This window comes from Ochotona curzoniae, unplaced genomic scaffold (assembly GCF_017591425.1).
Source record: "Ochotona curzoniae isolate NIBS_2020 unplaced genomic scaffold, NIBS_Ocur_1.0 contig_4501, whole genome shotgun sequence".
Lineage (NCBI taxonomy): Eukaryota > Metazoa > Chordata > Mammalia > Lagomorpha > Ochotonidae > Ochotona > Ochotona curzoniae.
This window is the reverse complement of record NW_024466307.1, coordinates 18651996-18670332: the sequence shown is the minus strand read 5'-3', so window position 1 is coordinate 18670332 and position 18337 is coordinate 18651996. Positions and strand designations below refer to the sequence as shown.

The 18337-nt window shown below is 41.0% G+C and overlaps 1 protein-coding gene across 3 annotated transcripts; it reads left to right on the top strand.

The window, feature by feature from the left end:
• Positions 1-677: 677 nt before the first annotated feature.
• ZFP62 (ZFP62 zinc finger protein) lies at positions 678-12113 on the top strand. Of its 3 annotated transcripts, none has more exons than XM_040986153.1 (2): positions 678-753; positions 5868-12113. In XM_040986153.1, the coding sequence occupies exon 2, from the start codon at positions 5965-5967 to the stop codon at positions 8548-8550; it is 2586 nt and encodes an 861-aa protein (XP_040842087.1). In that variant the 5' UTR covers positions 678-753; positions 5868-5964; the 3' UTR covers positions 8551-12113. The 3 variants fall into 3 exon arrangements, with proteins under 3 accessions (XP_040842087.1, XP_040842086.1, XP_040842088.1); XM_040986152.1 differs by lacking the exon at positions 678-753 and adding an exon at positions 765-1341; XM_040986154.1 differs by lacking the exon at positions 678-753 and having other exon boundaries at positions 4043-6649; positions 6986-12113.
• The last annotated feature ends 6224 nt before the right edge of the window (positions 12114-18337 follow it).

Genomic DNA, 18337 nt, shown 5'->3' with positions numbered 1-18337 from the left:
GGGGAAAATGGAATTGAAAGGCTTACTTTGGTGCGAAATATTTGAAATCTATGTATGCTGTCTTAGAATATTTACTTCTACTAAATTTCTGGAGGCCTCTGGTATAAATGATCTCTAAATTCTTTCTGCATAAAATAAACCTATTTTTAAATTTTAATTTCTGCTAACTTCTTGACTTCCTTCCGTATGCATTCTCCACTGTTTAAACTGTACATGGAAGATCCTTAAACGTAACTGAGTGTAAAAAGGGGAGGAGGTAGTTTTTGAGTCATTTCATAACCTGGGTTTGGATGCTGTGTTGGCACTTGAACCGGGCATCCACAGGCAGCTTGTTTCCTGGGAACATTGGCCTGCCCCATCCCACTAAGCAGCAAGGGCCCCTGGCTACTGACCTCTCCTTGGACCGCTCAGCCTAATTTTCAGGTTCAAAGCCAGGGCGTTAGCTATTTTTCCTGCGAGCCACTCCATGACCCGTGTCCCTCTCCATTCTACAGAGGGAAATAAGAAGCTTCTAGAGTTTCTCGGGCTTGCACCCAGGGGCACCACGGCTTGGGCAAGTGCATAAACAGCGTTTGTAGGGAGCTTCCCCACCCCACACCAACGCCGAGCCCAACGCAGCCAGACCATAGAGTCGGTCCTCCAGCGTCCCAGAGTGGGCGCGGAAGTACCCCATGGCCTGAGCTGTTTTTCCGGCCGGGCCGTCCCAGCTTTTGTCCCGCCGCAGTCCGGGCTCCCGCGGCGCCGGCAACACCAGTACGTGAGTCCGCGGCTACCCGCGCTTCCGCCCCGCGCCCGTGCCTGCCACGCCCTTCCCTGCTAGGCGGGTCCCGGCTGCTCCTGCAGCCCCGGGCGGGACCTGGGAGCCGGTAGGGATCTCGTCTCCGGACGCGCGAGCCGAGGGAGCCATGGAGGGGCCTAGCTCTGAGCTTGTGCTCCATGCAGGCCTCGGCTGCAGCCTTCCGAGCTGGCCAGGGGCGCGTTAAGGCCGGTTAGGATTCCAAAAAGCGCTGCAGCCTTGCTCCCGTGTTTCTCTCCACTTTTAACGGGTCTGGGAGGAAGTGGACTCTGAAAGCCAGCGCCTTAAACTACCCCTCTTTTCCAGCCCCGGTAGCGATTTTGCCCTGCTATTTGAGAGGGAATTCCTGCACCTGAGGGGACTCCAGCGGAGACAGGCTTCGACCTCCCCACCCCTCTCTCATGGGCGGTGATGCTAACTTCTCCCGGGAAGGCTCGCTGGTGTAACGCGCAGCGGAGCTTCTGCAAGCCGAGGAGGAGGAGTGGACTCGGTAGAGAGGAAGGCGGGGAGTGCGGCGGCTGCTGCGTTGCAAGAGAGCTCCCGAGGTAGCCAGCGAGACTATTTTTTTTTTTTTTACAAGCACCTGGCTCTTTTAAAAACGAATTTTAAAATATGTGATACATTCTTATGGTTCTGATACGAAAAACACAAAAAGTTATTTTCCACTCAGCGGTTATCGCAGGTTCCACGTCCTTAGTTAACCGTTTTTGTAGATTTGAAGTGTAATTTTCCAGGATCTTGTTAGCAAATCCAGGGAAATGTAAATATCATTGTTTCCCCTTTTTAAACGCAGATGGTGGAGTAGGTTACATCTGTCCCCTTTTCCTTACTCATCTCTGCATTCTCGATGATAGGGCATTTCGTTTATATGCCATAGTATTAGATTGGCCATTATTTGGACGTTCTGTAATTTGTAAGTTTTATTCAGGGAATTATGGGTTGCTTCCGATTTGTTACCTCATTTGCACACTGATGTATAAGATGAGGGCTTTAAAAGAAGGGAGTCGATCATAAAATGAGTTTTATTTTATTTTACATTAAGTCAAGCAGTTACTGGCACATTGTTAAAGATGCCAAATTATTAATAATGCTTCGTGTATAGTGTTGAAAGGACAGTTAACTAGCCTTTTCCTCTGGTCCTTGCCTAGGTGATGTCTAGTCTTAGCCCAGCAGACTAACTCCCCATGACTCTTCAAGCCACCTTTCACCTTTGCTCATGTAATTTTGAAAAATGACTAGAAATCTTTTTCTATACAGATGTAAGCATGTTCTAGTTCATTTATTTTACTTTAAGGAAAGTTGACCTTTGTTATTTCTACCTTTGAGCAATACAAGCATCTCATGTTGACCCTTAAAAGTCTGGTATTTATAAATATGCAGTAATAACTAGAGCACCAACCTCTTTTCTCTGTATGCCATCACTCTTGTTCCTCTTACTCACGGCTTATTTCCTTAGGTACTCTTCTCAGTTGGTAAGCATTTTATTTTATAATCACATTTTATTTTTTTTTCTTTAAGTCAGATGTGATGATTAGAAATTTTAAGGTACAGATGTGATTGTAGGATTGGTTTGTGGAATACTTGTATGCTTGGACTCTGGAAATTGAAATTAGCTACTGGTATATGCTAATTGTTGCTTGATGCAGTTGTTATTAACGAGAAATGAATTTCAGCCAGATAATCTTAATTCCTCTTTTATGAGTTGTTTAGGTTCTTGATTCTTCCAGGCAGGGCTGGTGGGAACTAAATGAGGTTTCTTATCTGCATGCATTTTTCTTGGTATTGTTGGTACATTGTGAACAGGAAGTATAGAGGTTATTTGTAAATAATAGATGAAATTCCATGAATATCCTCTTGACTAAGGTAACCAGCCCATAAAGATGTTTTTTTGTTTCTGCTGAAAAGAGGTTGGAGAAGGGCTTTCAGTCCAGGTTTTCAAACAGAGGATGGGCCTGGCACGATGGCTCAGTGACTAAATCCTCACTTTGCAAGTGCCAGTATCCCATATGGGTGCTGATTTGTGTTCTGGCAGCTCCGCTTCCCATCCTGCTCCTGGCCTGTGACCTGGGGAAGCAGCAGAGGATGGCCCAGATGTCAGGACTGATTGAACAGACAAGAAGATGCTTAACGGAGAAATGATTTTATTAAACTACACTGCGGCCATCATCCATGCTTTTAGGATGATGCTCCTTGTGTAAGGACATACAGACTTTTCTATCCCAAAAGCCAGGGTGGCAAGCTTTACAAAGGCCAGGATATGTAAGCTTTTGTTCATTACTGTCTTGGGTGGAACTAAGAGTCTCTAGAGTTGGTTTTGCTATGTTAATTATTAAACAGAGCCAAAAAGGAAGAGCAGCATAACCCAGCTGAACAAAGAGAGAGAAGAGGTGCTAGCCTTGGGGTTGGGGTACTTCTTCCATAATTTACAACCCATTAACCCATTTACAACTGGAGGGAGACATGAAGGAGAGATAGCATTGGGATTTGGTTGCTCCAAGAAATCAGGTGTTCTTGGCTTGTGATAAGTCCACAGACATTATCAGCTTCTTCACCCAAAGCCTTGGGTTCCTGCACCTGCGTGGGAGACCCACTCCAGCCATTGCACCCACTTGGAGAGTGAACAAGTTCTGTTTGTAAATCTGATCCATCTTTCCAATAAAATCTGCCTTAAAAAGAAAAACAAAACAAAAGACGAAACTTATAGGGGATGTTAAGTTTTTCCAGCCTTCTCTGTAGAAGAGTGGGCTTTTGGAGTAACTTTTTTTTTCCTTAAAGGTTTATTTTGGGGCTAGCACAGTGCTTCACAGGCTAATCCTCCGCTGCTGTACTTGCAGTCCAGCTCCCTGCTAATGGTCTGGGAAGGTAGCAGAGAGTGGTTCAAGACTTTGGGCCCCTGCACCTGTGAAGGAGATCTCAAAGAGGCTTCTGGCATCCAGATTCTGACCAGGCCACCTCTGGCCATTGTGGTCATTTGGAATGATTAAGTGGGTGGAAGATCTCTTTCTTTCTATAATCTTCTAAAAAACATTTCATTTTTATTTGAAAGGCAGAGTTAAAGCGAATTTGCATTTGCTAGTTCATTCCCCAAATGGCCGAAATAACCGAGCTGGGCTAGTCTGAAGCCAAGGGCCAGGAACTTCTTCTTGATCTTCCACATGGGTGAAGGGGTCCAAGGACCTCATCTTTCCTCCAGTGCTTTCCCAGGCCATTAACAGGGAGATGAATTAGAAGTGGAACAGCCAGGACTAGAACTAGGGCCCATATGGGATGCTTGGTCCATAGTAGAGGCTTAGCTTGCTACAGCACCCATCCCGTCAGTTCCTTTCTTGTGTCCAAAGGGAATGCATGACTCAGGTGCCACATCAGTCTTCTTGGCTGAATATAGTAACCCTCAACAATTTCAAAACTCAGTTTTCTCTTCCCCACCTAGTAGTCTGCACAATTTAAATGACCTGGGCAGTTCTGTCCAAAGCAATGAAGATAGGCAGAATAATGGCCTATAACCTCTGATGATGTCTTAATATTTAGTACTTATTATTTTATTTAATGTTTTGTGAACCTCTGTTAGCTTTAGGTTTCAAATTCACTGAGTGATATTGTATTTTATCTTCCTGATGATACCTGAATTCCCTGCTTTCTCTGTTATGCAGATTTTTATTTGAAGTCCATCATTCCTGTGAGTATAAACTGGATCATAACTTTTCTTATTCACTCCAAAGTATATTTTACCTTTTATGCCCCGCCTACTTCTTCCTTGTGTATAAATTCTATATTTACATATAGAATTTCTAAGTTAAATGAATAGACTTTCATAGCACTGACCCAGTGAAGGAGTGCTCTGTATATCCACTAAGGCTAATCATAAAATATATAATTGTTTAAAGTTGGGTGATAACCAGCTTAGAATGGTTTTGTTTGTTCTTAGAGTCAGTTTGTCAGTGGATTGTGGATGCTGATAGAATGATAGTCCTTTACAGAAAACCTGTAAGAGAACAAAAGAGCACTTGTTTAGACCTTAAAATCTACTTTGGGAAGGAATATCTTTCTTGATAAGGTTTATCCTCAGGTTCTGAACCAGATCCAATATCTTAGCCTAAAATTCTCCACCACAGTTTTATAATAATAAAATTAGAAGCATGTAGTGCCACCAAGTGACATGCATTGTTCTCAATGTTTGAAACATGTTGTCTCAATTAGTATTTACAGGAAACTTACCGTCTTCATTTTAGAGAAAATGTTTCTCCAAGGTTAATATTCTCAAGGTTCTACAGCTAGGTATTTGAAGTAAAGCAATATTATTTCCAGTTACCTTATGATTTGTGTTTTTGCTTTTTTAAACAAGTGGGGTTCTTTTGTTTTGTTTTTACTATTGATCTATGATATACCCTGATTGTAATTAGCCCATTCATTCTTAAGAATGGAAGTATCTTTCCCTGGCAGGTTGGACTTTGCACAGTTCTTTGGCTACTTACTTTCTAGGATTGGTATTAATGTTAGCGGGAAGGTTTAGAAAGCCATCCCAACTAAAGATAATTTCAAATTGTTTACTTTGCCTTTTCTGCATCCACTTTTATGATGTTATAACTCATTTGCTGGTATGTGTATCTAGGTGCTGATTTCTCTTTAGTTTTGCTTGTCGGCTAAATATGTCTAACATCATAATTAAAAAGAAAACAAAAAGCACCTAAGGTTTTTCTTATTTTTCTGTTTCAGAGAAGACTGCTGCCCTATTTTTTCACAGTTCAGTGATAGATAATGTGCAGACTGATCAGTATGACTCTTAGTTTTGTACGTTATTTCAATCCATTCATCCTATTCTTTTGCTCAGAGGTTAGATAAGAATAGAAATACTGTTAACATTGAAAAATCCTGGGCTCTAGCATCTTAACATTAGTGGCAGAAATTTTGTCATTTCCATTGCTTGTACACCCAGTACTTAAAAAAGGGACCTGTCACACAGCATATAGTCAATAAATACTGATCATGTGAATGCATGAGTTTTGAAATGATTCTTTCAGTTTCTCCTAAACAAAGCAAAAAAGTATCTTTATTTTTCTTTTTTTAAATTTAGTGTCACAATTGAAGGATCTGAGGATGAAGAAACAACCGAAAAGTATGAAAATGTTGGAAATACAGAGTGGTCAGAAGTAGGATTTCATTAGAATAACATGCAGGAATCTAAGCTTGGTGCAACTTGTGACTGGGATAGCAAGGTAAAGATACAACTGGAAAAGACTGAGGAAAAAAGAATGAAGGAAGACAAGGGTGACATAATGGAAAAGACTGACAAAACCAAGAACTTGGCAAATATTAAGATGGAACAGGAAGATGAAACTTCTGAGAAAAGGCTATATGTAAGCACCAAACATCAGATTGTAGAACAGCAAAACACCGAGCAAGACAGCCATGTGGAGACCCTTAATGGAACATTTTACCCTGATCTACAGCTGCAAACGAGCAGTGTTAAAAAATCACATCAATGTGATGAGTGTGGGAAATCATTCAAATATAATTCCCGCCTTGTTCAACACAGAATCATGCATACGGGGGAGAAGCGCTATGAGTGTAATGACTGTGGAGGAACTTTCCGTAGCAGCTCCAGCCTTCGAGTGCACAAGCGCATACATACTGGGGAGAAGCCGTATAAATGTGAGGAGTGTGGGAAAGCTTACATGTCCTACTCCAGCCTTATCAACCACAAGAGCACCCATTCTGGGGAGAAGAACTGTAAGTGTGATGAGTGTGGAAAATCCTTCAATTACAGCTCTGTTTTGGACCAACATAAGAGGATACACACTGGGGAGAAGCCCTATGAATGTGGTGAATGTGGGAAGGCCTTCAGGAACAGTTCTGGTCTCAGAGTCCACAAAAGGATCCACACAGGAGAAAAGCCCTATGAATGTGACATCTGTGGGAAAACCTTCAGTAACAGCTCTGGCCTTAGGGTACACAAAAGGATCCATACAGGGGAGAAGCCCTATGAATGCGATGAGTGTGGAAAGGCCTTCATTACTTGCAGGACACTCTTAAACCATAAAAGCATACACTTTGGAGATAAGCCCTATAAATGTGATGAGTGTGAGAAATCTTTTAATTATAGCTCTCTCCTCATTCAGCATAAAGTCATCCACACTGGAGAGAAACCTTATGAATGCGATGAATGTGGGAAGGCCTTCCGAAACAGCTCAGGCCTCATAGTGCATAAAAGGATCCACACAGGAGAGAAGCCTTACAAGTGTGACATCTGTGGCAAAGCATTCAGCTACAGCTCAGGCCTCGCAGTCCATAAAAGCATTCACCCTGGGAAGAAAGCCCATGAATGTAAGGAATGTGGGAAATCGTTTAGTTATAATTCACTTCTTCTTCAACATAAAACCATTCACACTGGAGAAAGACCTTATGTTTGTGATGTATGTGGGAAAACTTTCAGAAACAATTCAGGCCTGAAGGTTCATAGAAGACTCCATACTGGGGAAAAGCCGTATAAATGTGATGTATGTGGGAAAGCCTATATCTCACGCTCTAGCCTTAAAAACCACAAAGGAATTCATCTTGGGGAAAAACCTTATAAATGTAGCTATTGTGAGAAATCTTTCAACTACAGTTCTGCCCTTGAACAGCATAAAAGGATTCATACAAGGGAAAAACCATTTGGGTGTAACGAGTGTGGAAAAGCCTTCAGAAATAATTCAGGCCTCAAAGTACATAAACGAATCCATACGGGGGAAAGACCTTACAAATGTGAAGAATGTGGGAAAGCCTACATCTCGCTCTCCAGCCTTATAAATCATAAAAGCATACACCCTGGAGAGAAGCCCTTTAAGTGCGATGAGTGTGAGAAAGCCTTCATCACATACCGAACACTTACAAATCACAAAAAAATTCACCTTGGGGAGAAGCCCTACAAGTGTGATGTGTGTGAGAAATCTTTCAATTACACCTCACTCCTTTCTCAACACAAAAGAGTACACACCAGAGAGAAGCCCTATGAATGTGACAGATGTGAGAAGGTTTTCAGAAACAATTCAAGCCTTAAAGTTCATAAAAGAATACATACTGGGGAGAAGCCCTATGAATGTGATGTGTGTGGAAAAGCCTACATCTCACATTCCAGCCTTATTAACCATAAAAGTACCCATCCTGGTAAGACACCCTACACATGTGATGAATGTGGGAAAGCTTTTTTTTCAAGCAGAACTCTTATGAGCCATAAAAGAATCCACCTTGGGGAGAAACCCTTCAAGTGTATTGAATGTGGGAAATCTTTCAGTTACAGCTCACTCCTTTCTCAACATAAGAGAATCCACACAGGTGAGAAGCCCTATGTATGTGATAGGTGTGGCAAGGCATTCAGGAACAGCTCAGGCCTCACAGTACATAAAAGGATCCATACAGGTGAGAAGCCCTATGAATGTGATGAGTGTGGGAAGGCATACATCTCACACTCAAGTCTGATAAACCATAAAAGCATACACCAAGGTAAGCAGCCCTATAACTGTGAGTGTGGGAAATCTTTCAATTATAGATCAGTCCTTGACCAACACAAAAGGATCCACACTGGAAAGAAGCCATACCGATGTAATGAGTGTGGGAAGGCATTTAATATCAGATCAAATCTCACCAAACATAAAAGAATACACACTGGAGAGGAAACTCTGAATGTGATAATGGGAAGTCACAGTGGCACATTCCAGATGAGAACTTATGAGGGAGTGAATGTCCTGGATGGGACCAGGATGAGGATCCCTCTGTAGAAGATGAACAAGTCTCGAAGAACTCAAGTGTAAGAGGGTGGAATCTTTCAGATTTAAAAATATCTGAGGTCTATATTCGTGGTTTATAATTTTTGTAGTAAAATGAAACCATTTTAGATGACTGTGACTATCCTTTCTCTGTGGTTTTTGATCATAGCAAGGAAGGCTCCAGTATCAAGGCAGTTGAGCTCTTTGGAATATAACATAATTCGTAATAGCTTTAAAATCTATTATAGAACATGAAATAATTCAAAACAAGCAGACACGACATAAAAAAAAAGAAAGGAATTAAGCATATAGTTACCCTAAGAAAGTTCATATTTGAAGAAATTTTATTGAAAACAAGGGAATAGCTTCAAATTGGTGAAAGAGATAAATATAAGGAAGGCCTTTAAAAGTAAATTCAGGGAGAGGTAGGCTTCAAGGAACATAAATTTATTTATCAACAGTAATCTTGAAGTACAAAGTTGATATAATTGAATAATTTGGTGGGGTGGATGGTAACTTCTGAAAGAAAATTTGGGTTTCCTTTTTGGGGATGTACAAAGTAGAAACATTCCTAATGAGATAGGATACAGTCACTCATAAAAGTACAAATTTAGTATTATAATAGCATTAGTTGAGTGGGTGAAATTTTTTAAAAGTATTGCATTGAAACTTTTTCACTGACAAATATGTATCTAAGTGTAAATCTACAAGATTATGCGACAGTGAAAAGTTCTTCCATGGAGGGAATTTGCACCTTACAAGACAGAATTGAGTCAGGGATTCCAAGGACTAGAAATGTTGGGAAGGAAGGTATATTTTCAGCTAAAAGGCTAGCTACCTGTAAGCAAGAGAGAGGAGGAAACTGGTGTTTCTTAATAATCCTTTTAGGTTTCTGAGTGTTTTGAAATGTGTTATTGTATAGATTCCATGTATTGTGTGTGTATTGTCTGTTGTAAAAGCTTATGAATATATTTGTACAGGTTTCACTGTTTTTGCCATGCAGGTTAGACAGCTATGGCAAGGAAAGGCCAACTACAATAAAGAAATTCCTCAAATATAAGCATGCTGTGACTTAATTTAGATGATCAATATTAAAAACCAACTAACTGCATAGATTTTTAGTGGGTAAGTTATATCAGATCCAAACCAGAGGATAGTTACAAAGCTCTTTTTTAATGCGACTTGCAACTTAGTGTTTATCACAAATTAGGTGGAACCTCCACTGAAAACACAGAATGGGTTTCTATACTTGAGCTGGACCATAGCTTGTGGGAAATATTGACACAGAATTCTGTAACAAAACAGAAGTTAACATGGAAAAAATAAAAAGGAATACAATATCCTCTGAATCTCACGCTAGCTCATTCTTTAAACACCCACAGTTGCCAGGATTGGCCTGGGTTGAAAGCCAGAAACAGTTTAGTTTTCCTTTACAGCTGGCAAGGGGCCTAACCACTCAGGTCATCACATAATGCTTCCTAGAATCTGCACCAGCCAAAAGGAATTGGGAAGTAGAGCTGGCAATTGAAACAAGGTACTCTGATTTGGTATATGGACTAACTGTATCTCAAGTACTAGGCCAAATGCCTGCCTCTGGAATATGCTTAACTATGAAGCTGTTAGCTAGTTAATTCAAAGGTTAAGAGTAGACTGTTCTGCAAGGTGAATAACCTGTTTAAGAATATGGTGGGTTGGATACAACAGTACAGGTAATTTAAAGTTGGGTACCTGACATCCAAATCCACTGCCTTTCTAAGAGAATAATCTCTAGTCAGATAATTCTCTGTCCCTAGTATTCCCATCTCTCTCTAGCTATGTATGTCTATGACGCTTTCTAGCAGTATAATTCTTCCATTGTCTCCAAACCCCTAAATGTTGAGGGATGGGGTTGTGAAGAGCAGAGATGCGAAGTATGTGAAAACTGAACCCTTATTTTGGATATCTATTTATATACTTGATAATTCTCTACTCGTCATGTTGGCAAATCTGACCCTATCAAAGACTATCCAGCAAATACTTCTGGTTGTTCTCAGTGTAACTCGCTCTCCTGGAAACTGGGTAAGGAATGGACTGCAGGGAATAATTTCTGGTAGGTGATAAATAGAAGATCAAATATTCCAGAGGCTTACATCAGAATGATATCATATTACTGATTAGGCTGTTTCCTGCAAAGGTGACAGGGAAAAGTAATCCCTGAAAATTCCGGAAAAGGAATTCTATACATGCACGACCACAAGTGGAGAAACACTGTTGTGTTAATGTTTACATTGACACGTACCATACAGATGTATCATCATCACCATATGCTGCGAAATTTCAGGAAATTGGTTCAGAACAAAACATCATGGTGAACAATCTACCACTTTTCTCCTGTCAACATTTTCTTCCGTATTATTTCTTTGCTTCCATATAGTAAGTGGATTTCCTCAGAGGACTGAATTGTGATTATAAGAGTGTCCGAAGTAGTAGCTTAACTAATGGCTAACATTTAAAAATACTTCTTGTTGTATTTTGATTAATATATACTCATAGATTAAATATGAGATCATAAAGCTCCATAGAAAATGGCAAATCTAAAAATATTTCTAGTTTACATCTAGTTCTCAAAATAGGGGTTAAAGTTCTTTATCACATAGTAGAGTGGTACTGCTTAATTCAGGATTAAAAATTGTTTCTGTGCTAATTATTGCTTGCTGTCTTTGCCTTGTTACCTGCCTTTTGTGTAAATGTGTCAGGACATGTACTAACATAAAAATAATGGTATCTTAACAATTATAAAATATTTACCTAGCTACTTCTTGTTGGCCTCAGGTAGTAGAGTAAGTCACTTGACTTACTTTGTAGTTCTGGTGTTTCAGTTGCCTTCTTATTGCTCAAATACGGCCTGCTTTCTTTTATTACTTATATATATATTTATTATTTATATTTAGCTGTTACAGATAACAAATGCACCCCCAAGAGGCACATACTTTGCTTAGCTCCATCCCAGTAGTGGGGTTTCTAGTTCTTAGATTGATCATCAGTGGTACCCTGTGAGTGTTGCTCAAAAGGTGGAAATGTCAAGAAAATGGAGTACGTCTGATTAGTAGCAAGGAATTAGTTGAGAGATCATGTTAAACCAGATTTTTAGATGTGCCGGTAACTGATCCTTAGAAGTGGTTGTAGACATTATTCCCTCACCTCATGCATGCTTTTTAGGGAATAACTGCAATGCACTACTTGTTACCACCCGCCCCAAGAGACTGAAAGAACTAGTTCCTATTTTATAAGACAGTGTAACTTTTATTTATTTATCTTTTAACTGAAAAGAGAATCACCTGCTTATTCACTATCCAAATGCCCACAATAACTTGGGCTAAGGTAGGGGAAGCCAAGAGCCGAGAACCCAACAACCGCTGCCTTCTAGGGTCCGTATGAACAGAATGCTGGAGTAAGAAAACGAGTGGAGGCTCAAGCATGGCACTCCAGTGTGGTGTGGAGGCTTCTTAACCAATGTCAGCCATTGTGTGAAGTGCCCCAGAACAGCTTAATTTGCCAGAAATAATCATAGTTCTTGAGACGCAGAATATATATAACCAAAACACCCTTTGTGTGTTTAATCTTAAAATACAGATACAACCACCAGTTTGTTAATCATGTTTTCAAGATTGCTCCAGTCTGTCTTCCCAGACTGCAATTATAACAAATAAGTGTAATTTTGGTTCCAACTAGAGTTAATTTTATCTTTGGTTACATTAACAAAACAAATCAGGGAGAGGTTTCTCACACCTGAAATAACTGCACTGAAATAAAAAAAAAAAAATCTGTGCCTATGTGTTGCCAGGACAGCTATAGAGAATGATGCTATTCTAATTTGGAAGCCTTACAAAACTTGAAGTGCATGCAAATGACAGCCAATGCCTATATCAGATCAACAACAACAAAAATTCATCTCTAAAATATAATTTCTCCAAAGTGTCTAGTGTGTCAGTACTCTGAATGTTAAATGCAGTTATAAAAATAGCTTTCTATATTACTTGCTGATTAATCTGACAATCTGATTTGGACATAAAAAAATAGTATATATAAAATTTTTTCTATGGGGGATATTTCTAGAGACATGGAGGGAAAAAAAAACACTTGAAATCACATGTCTATAGTGTGAATATTCAGTTTGGGATGAATGAATGATTTCCTGTAAAGTACTGGATGCTTGGCTGAAATTAGCTAAGGAAAATAAAAAATTTCCTTATTTTTATATCTCCCTAAATCGTTTTTTTAAGGACATCAGCTCATGTATCTGCATCTGACAGAAGAGTGTATAATTCTTGGTTTTGGCTCCTGACTCCACAATACCGTTTAAGGTCCACTTTAGGAGTCAATGATAATGGCTCAAGTAGGTACTTTATTTCTGTCCACATGGAGGATCCAGAATTCCAGCACGGGCTCCTTAGGTTATTGTAGAAACCCTTTTTCTTCCTGCCTCTTAATTCTCCTCCCAATCAATACTGGATGGTTGTCAATATTTTATATTTGCTTTCTTTTCCTACAAATAATATACACATAACTGTCAACACGACAGCCTTCCTAATTCCTCAAGCCTTAACGAATGGGTGAAGGGCATTCCCTTGAGGGAACACAGTAAGTGGCCCGTCTGTAAGGAGTTCCGTTGATACCCATAACTGAGACAGTAGAAGGGTATGTATGACCAGAGTGGGCGGTAGTCCCCATGTCCACCAGGAAATTGATGGACTTACCCGCTATCTCGACTAGGGCCTGGAGTTAAGCCAGAGTGATGGAGGTGTCTGTCCCTGGACCCCCTTAATCCTCAGCCAGTCCTAGGAGTTCCAGGGTACGCAAGACTGCTTTGTGGGGGAGGGGGCATGTGGTGCTCTGTGGAGGTGGAGTACCAGACGCCTGCACTGGGCAGTCTAACCCCCAGTGACCTGGTTGGTTACAGTTACAGTGCAGCCTTGGTAGGCTTGAAAGGGCATGGGCATTGTTGGGACCAGTGTCCCTCCTGGCCACATTTAGACCAGGCCCCTGGTGTTGTCTGGGTCCCATGAGGAGCAGTAGGCTAACAGGGCTACCATGCATGCCTGGGACTGGAGGGCAACCTTTTTCTGTAGCTTTACCTGCCTCATGTGTTTGGCTGTCTCTTCACAAGTGTTGTATGAATGCCATTTTTGCCAGATCTTGGGCAGGGGTCTGAGGGACCTCTTTTGCTCTTCTGAGGTTTTTCCGAATATCTGGGGCAGACTGGGAAATAAAATGGGTTGCCAGGGAGATTCCGGGTCCAATCTGGCATACTTAATAAGGGCCTTACTCAACTTGTTGAGAAAGAGTGCTGGGTTTTCATCTGGTTCCTGAGTAATCTCCCACAGTTTATGACCACCGATTTAGAAACTGTCTGCATGCCCACCAGGATATGTTGGACCATGCGAACCACACTGCAGCAGCCCTACTGACCGTGCTGGTACTCCCAACCAGGAGGCATATCTGGGACCACCTGAGCCCCTGGTCGGAGGGTCTGGTCGATGAGGTGTTGCTGATTTGCACGATCCTGGCTGCCTGGAAGATGCAGGTTCATTCCTCAGATGTGAGGATGACATAAATATCTCACCAAGTTAAATCATAAGCCTGGGAGAGATGCTTAAATTCCGTAATGTACATCTCCCAACCAGCAGAAAGGGAGCCCAAACGTTGCTCGATTTGAGAGATCCTGGATGGAGTAGGGGACATGGACCTGAAACATTCCCTCTGTTCCGGCCACTTCACGAAAGGGACCTACATGGACCTGTGAGCCAGCTGCCTGTTTGGACAGGCAGGTTTGGGATCTGGTATGTGTGCTGATAGGCGGGGGAGGAACCAGGGTAGTGGCTGAGTAATGGGGGCTGAGGGGGAGGTGGGGAGAGGGAGGTGAATCCACGTGACCTGGGTTTGGCATTGGTGGGAGAGTTGAAAATGGTGCATGTTCTGAAGATGGTGCCAGCAGGTTACAAGCGTAAGTAGAAGAAATGGCGGCATCTGGGCTAATGTAGGGAGGAGGTGGGGCAGGGGTAAGGGTGGAGATGGAAGGGAGATGTGGGAGTTGGGGAGAGTCCCAGGAGTTCTGGTGGCTTGGAAAAGGAATCATTAGGTTGTGGCTCTTCAAAAAAATTTTTTTTTTTTCACTCAAGAAACCATGTCAGAATGCAAGCAAGTAAGCATATGTCCTCAGAAATGGCCTCAAATGGTGTAGTTTATTTTAGAGGGCCAGTCATCTGAAACAGCTGGTTAACAGATCCGAAGAATGACACATGGTGTGAGACATGTGACTGACTCCAGTCAGCAGGACAACGGTGAGGTGGATGGCAGTAGTCAATAAACTTTCAGAAGCTGGTAATCTTTTTTTAATGCTTGCTGCGAACACTCTAAGGAATGTTTGCTGAGGGTGTTAAAATGCTTTTAACATTCATTCTTCCATTGTTTTGAAGGAGCCTAATATTGATTCTGAGTTAAGTCTATTTGTACGCCACATCTTCATCTCAAAATAATGTAGAAAACAGCAATCACAGACTCAGCAACATATCAGAGTTATACTTTGAAGGACTAATACATGTGTTTTCCTTTTTATGATTAATTCTTGACATCTGTTTCTAAAATTAGATATGGTTACTCTGGTTTAAAATCCATTTCAAAAAAGATGAATTAAAACTGCTAACTCTACAGGCCTTAACAGTTACAGCTGTTTTGCTCACAGTACTTTCCAACCACGCCTACGTGAGAGGGTACTTTAGAAAAGCAGAGGAAAGGATTTAGTTGAGGGATGGGAAGAGCTCGCTGCTGCAATCAGGATCAGGATTTAAGCTCTCAACACCAAACTCAAGACTGCAAAGCATTCATTTGATTTTGGTTGTACCTGAAGGATTTTGATTGAACTTGCACTTGTTTGTGCCCTTCAACAGGAAGTTCCTCTCTCCTCTGGTTCCCTTCAGGAGCTGTTGGTGATATTCCCAGGAGTTAATCCTGATTAATATTATATACGTCTAAATACCATCATACCTTTTCCGAATTGCCTTCAACTCTTTTCACTTATTTCCTTTTGTTAGTTACTGAAGATGAGTGTCCCCTCTCTATGTGACCCAAAGTATCCTGAAGAAACCTGTTTCTGTGTTCTTGTCACACCCTTACTCCCCCAACACTTCTTTCTTTCTAGAGATTTATTTATTTGAGAGGCAGAGAGATCTAGTCACTGACTTTTTAACATACTGGTCGCCATGTTTGGGGTTGGTTCAGGCTGAAGCCAGGAGGCAGGAACTGTACCTGGGTCTCCCTCATGTGTGGTAAGATCACAAGCACTAGGGTTATCGACCTAAACATATTACATCCTCCCTTTCATCTTTCCTCCAGGCAAGTAGAAATCCAGTAGAGAAAAGCTTCAGCCTATTAGCCGAAGCCCCGAAGGAGTCAAGGCTGCAAATATTGACTATATATCAGGAAATAAACTTCTGGTTTAAATGCAGATTCATTCTTAAAAACAAACCAACTGGTGATAATCAACCTGTATTGTTAAGAAAGGTGTTTAAAAACTTCTCTTTGTGGCGCCGGCATCCTATATGGGTTCCAGTTTCTGTCCGAGCTGCTCCACTTTCAGTCCAGGTATCTGCTTATGGCCTGGGAAAGCAGCAAAGAATTACCTAGATGCTCCTGCACCCATGTCGGAGACCTGGAAGAGGTTCCTGGCTCCTGGCTTCAGACTGGATCAGCTCAGTCTAGCTGTTGTGGCCATTTGGGGAGTGAGCCAGTGAATGTAATATCCCTCTCTTCTCTGTAAATCTGCCTTTTAAACACGAATATAAAAAGAATACATAAAAAGATTTCTCTATGAGGTAATCACATTTTAGGAGTCCTGCAAAAAAGAAGAGGCCAGGCAAGAACTGCTTGTTGCAGCTTCCTCAGAACATTTCGTTTTCAAATGGAGGGGATACTGAGTATTCCTTCATGAAAGCTCAATGCATACCAACACCCTAGCCGTTCTGAATGCTGTGAACTTCTAAACACTAAGGAAATTTATATAGCTCTTTCTGGTTTCATGGCTTCAACTGATCCTCATGAATGTCTTGCCAGGGGGTAAAGGAAAGGCTTAATTATCCTCAATGGTTATGGAATCCCCAGAAACCACAAAATTCAAATCAGTGAACATCTAAGTATGCAGGTAAAAACTCATTGAGTTGAACAAATAGAGACATACAAGACTGTTCCTAAGCTCAAAATTTAGTTTGGTGCAGTGAGGGGGCGGGGGGGGGGGGATACCCTGCTTCATGATCCACTTCTCTGCTAAGGCAGTAGCAGAAGAGGGCAATGGAAGACAGTTCAGCAAGTACTAAGGACGTTGCCACCCATGCAGGAAAACCAGATGGAATTCCAGGCACCCGGCTTTGGCCCAGCCCAGCCCTGCCTGATGTGACCATCTAGGGAATAAATCAGTACTGGAAAGATTTTTTTTTTGTCATATTTTTTAATTCCATTTCTCTTAGCCACTCTGTTTTTCAAACAAATATTTTATAAGACCACTTAAAATGCAATTTTAAAATCTAGGATGGGATTGGCTCCTACCTATTGTCCTTTTGAAATCACAAATTCCCTTAAATACTATCTCCATCACAAGGGAATTATGTGCCCTTTCCCTTATAGGTTGGTCCTGTCTGCTTTCCCTTCAATTAGGGCTGATGCATTGACAAAAATAGATGCACAATAGAAAAAAAAAAAAAAAACCCTCAAATGTCGATTAATGAATGGGTGAATTAAAAAAAAAAAAAAAAAACGGTACTCACAGCTGAAATATTCTCCAGCTACCAAAAAGAATGAAATGCTGGTTAATTCTATACAGATAAACCTTGAAAATCATGCTGGGGGGTGGGGGTGGCATTGCATGGTATGTAGCAAATTACACCTCAAGCTACAGCTTCCTATGATGCTGGTATCCCCATACTGGAGTGCCAGTATGAGGCCTGGCTGCTTCACTTTCCACCCAGCACCCTGGTAACATAGCTGGGAAATAGTATCGGTGGCTCAAGTATATGACTTGGATGGAGTTCCTAACTCCTGGCTTCAGCTTGGACCAACCTTGGCCATTGCAGTCACTTAGGGAGTGAATCAGCAATTAGAAGATAGCCCGGCTTCTCCCTGACTCTCTGTAACTCTGTGTTTCAAATAAAATAAATAAGTGAAATAAGTCTAAGTAAAACCCAGATGTATAATGCCTAATTCCATTTAGGTAGAATGTCCAGATAGATCAAATGATAACAAATACAGAATAGTGGATTCCAGGGACTGAAAGGAGGAAGATGGAACAGAGCGGGAGTTTCTTTTTGGCTGATAAGTGTTAGTGGTGATGGCTGTACAACTCTGAGTACACTAAGATCCACTGGACTGTACAACTCAGAAGAATGGAAAAAGGTACTCAAGGTTAGACCTTCAGTCTGAATTTAAGGAAAACATAAAGGAAACTCAATTGTAAAAAACTGTAACCTCTCCCCCTTTTTTTTGCCCTGGAAATGTATTAGAAACATCAAAAATAAATTAATGATGATTGAACATCTATGTCCCAAAAAGGAAAAATGGGAAACAAGCCATTAAAATAAGGGGAGATAAAGTCAAAAGTCAAGATACACCATATGCAGTGAATAGAATATAAATATAATAGATATCTTAATATCTATACATTGTATTTATTTATATTATTATAGATTGATATAATGCAATAAATATAAAGAGAACAGAATATAAATAGCACTAGATGAAACAAAACCAAAATTTATCGAATACGCGATCCATA

Bases quoted from the DNA above. Each gene is read 5' to 3' on its own strand.
- ZFP62 (XM_040986153.1), top strand. From the start codon at position 5,965: ATGCAGGAATCTAAGCTTGGTGCAACTTGTGACTGGGATAGCAAGGTA.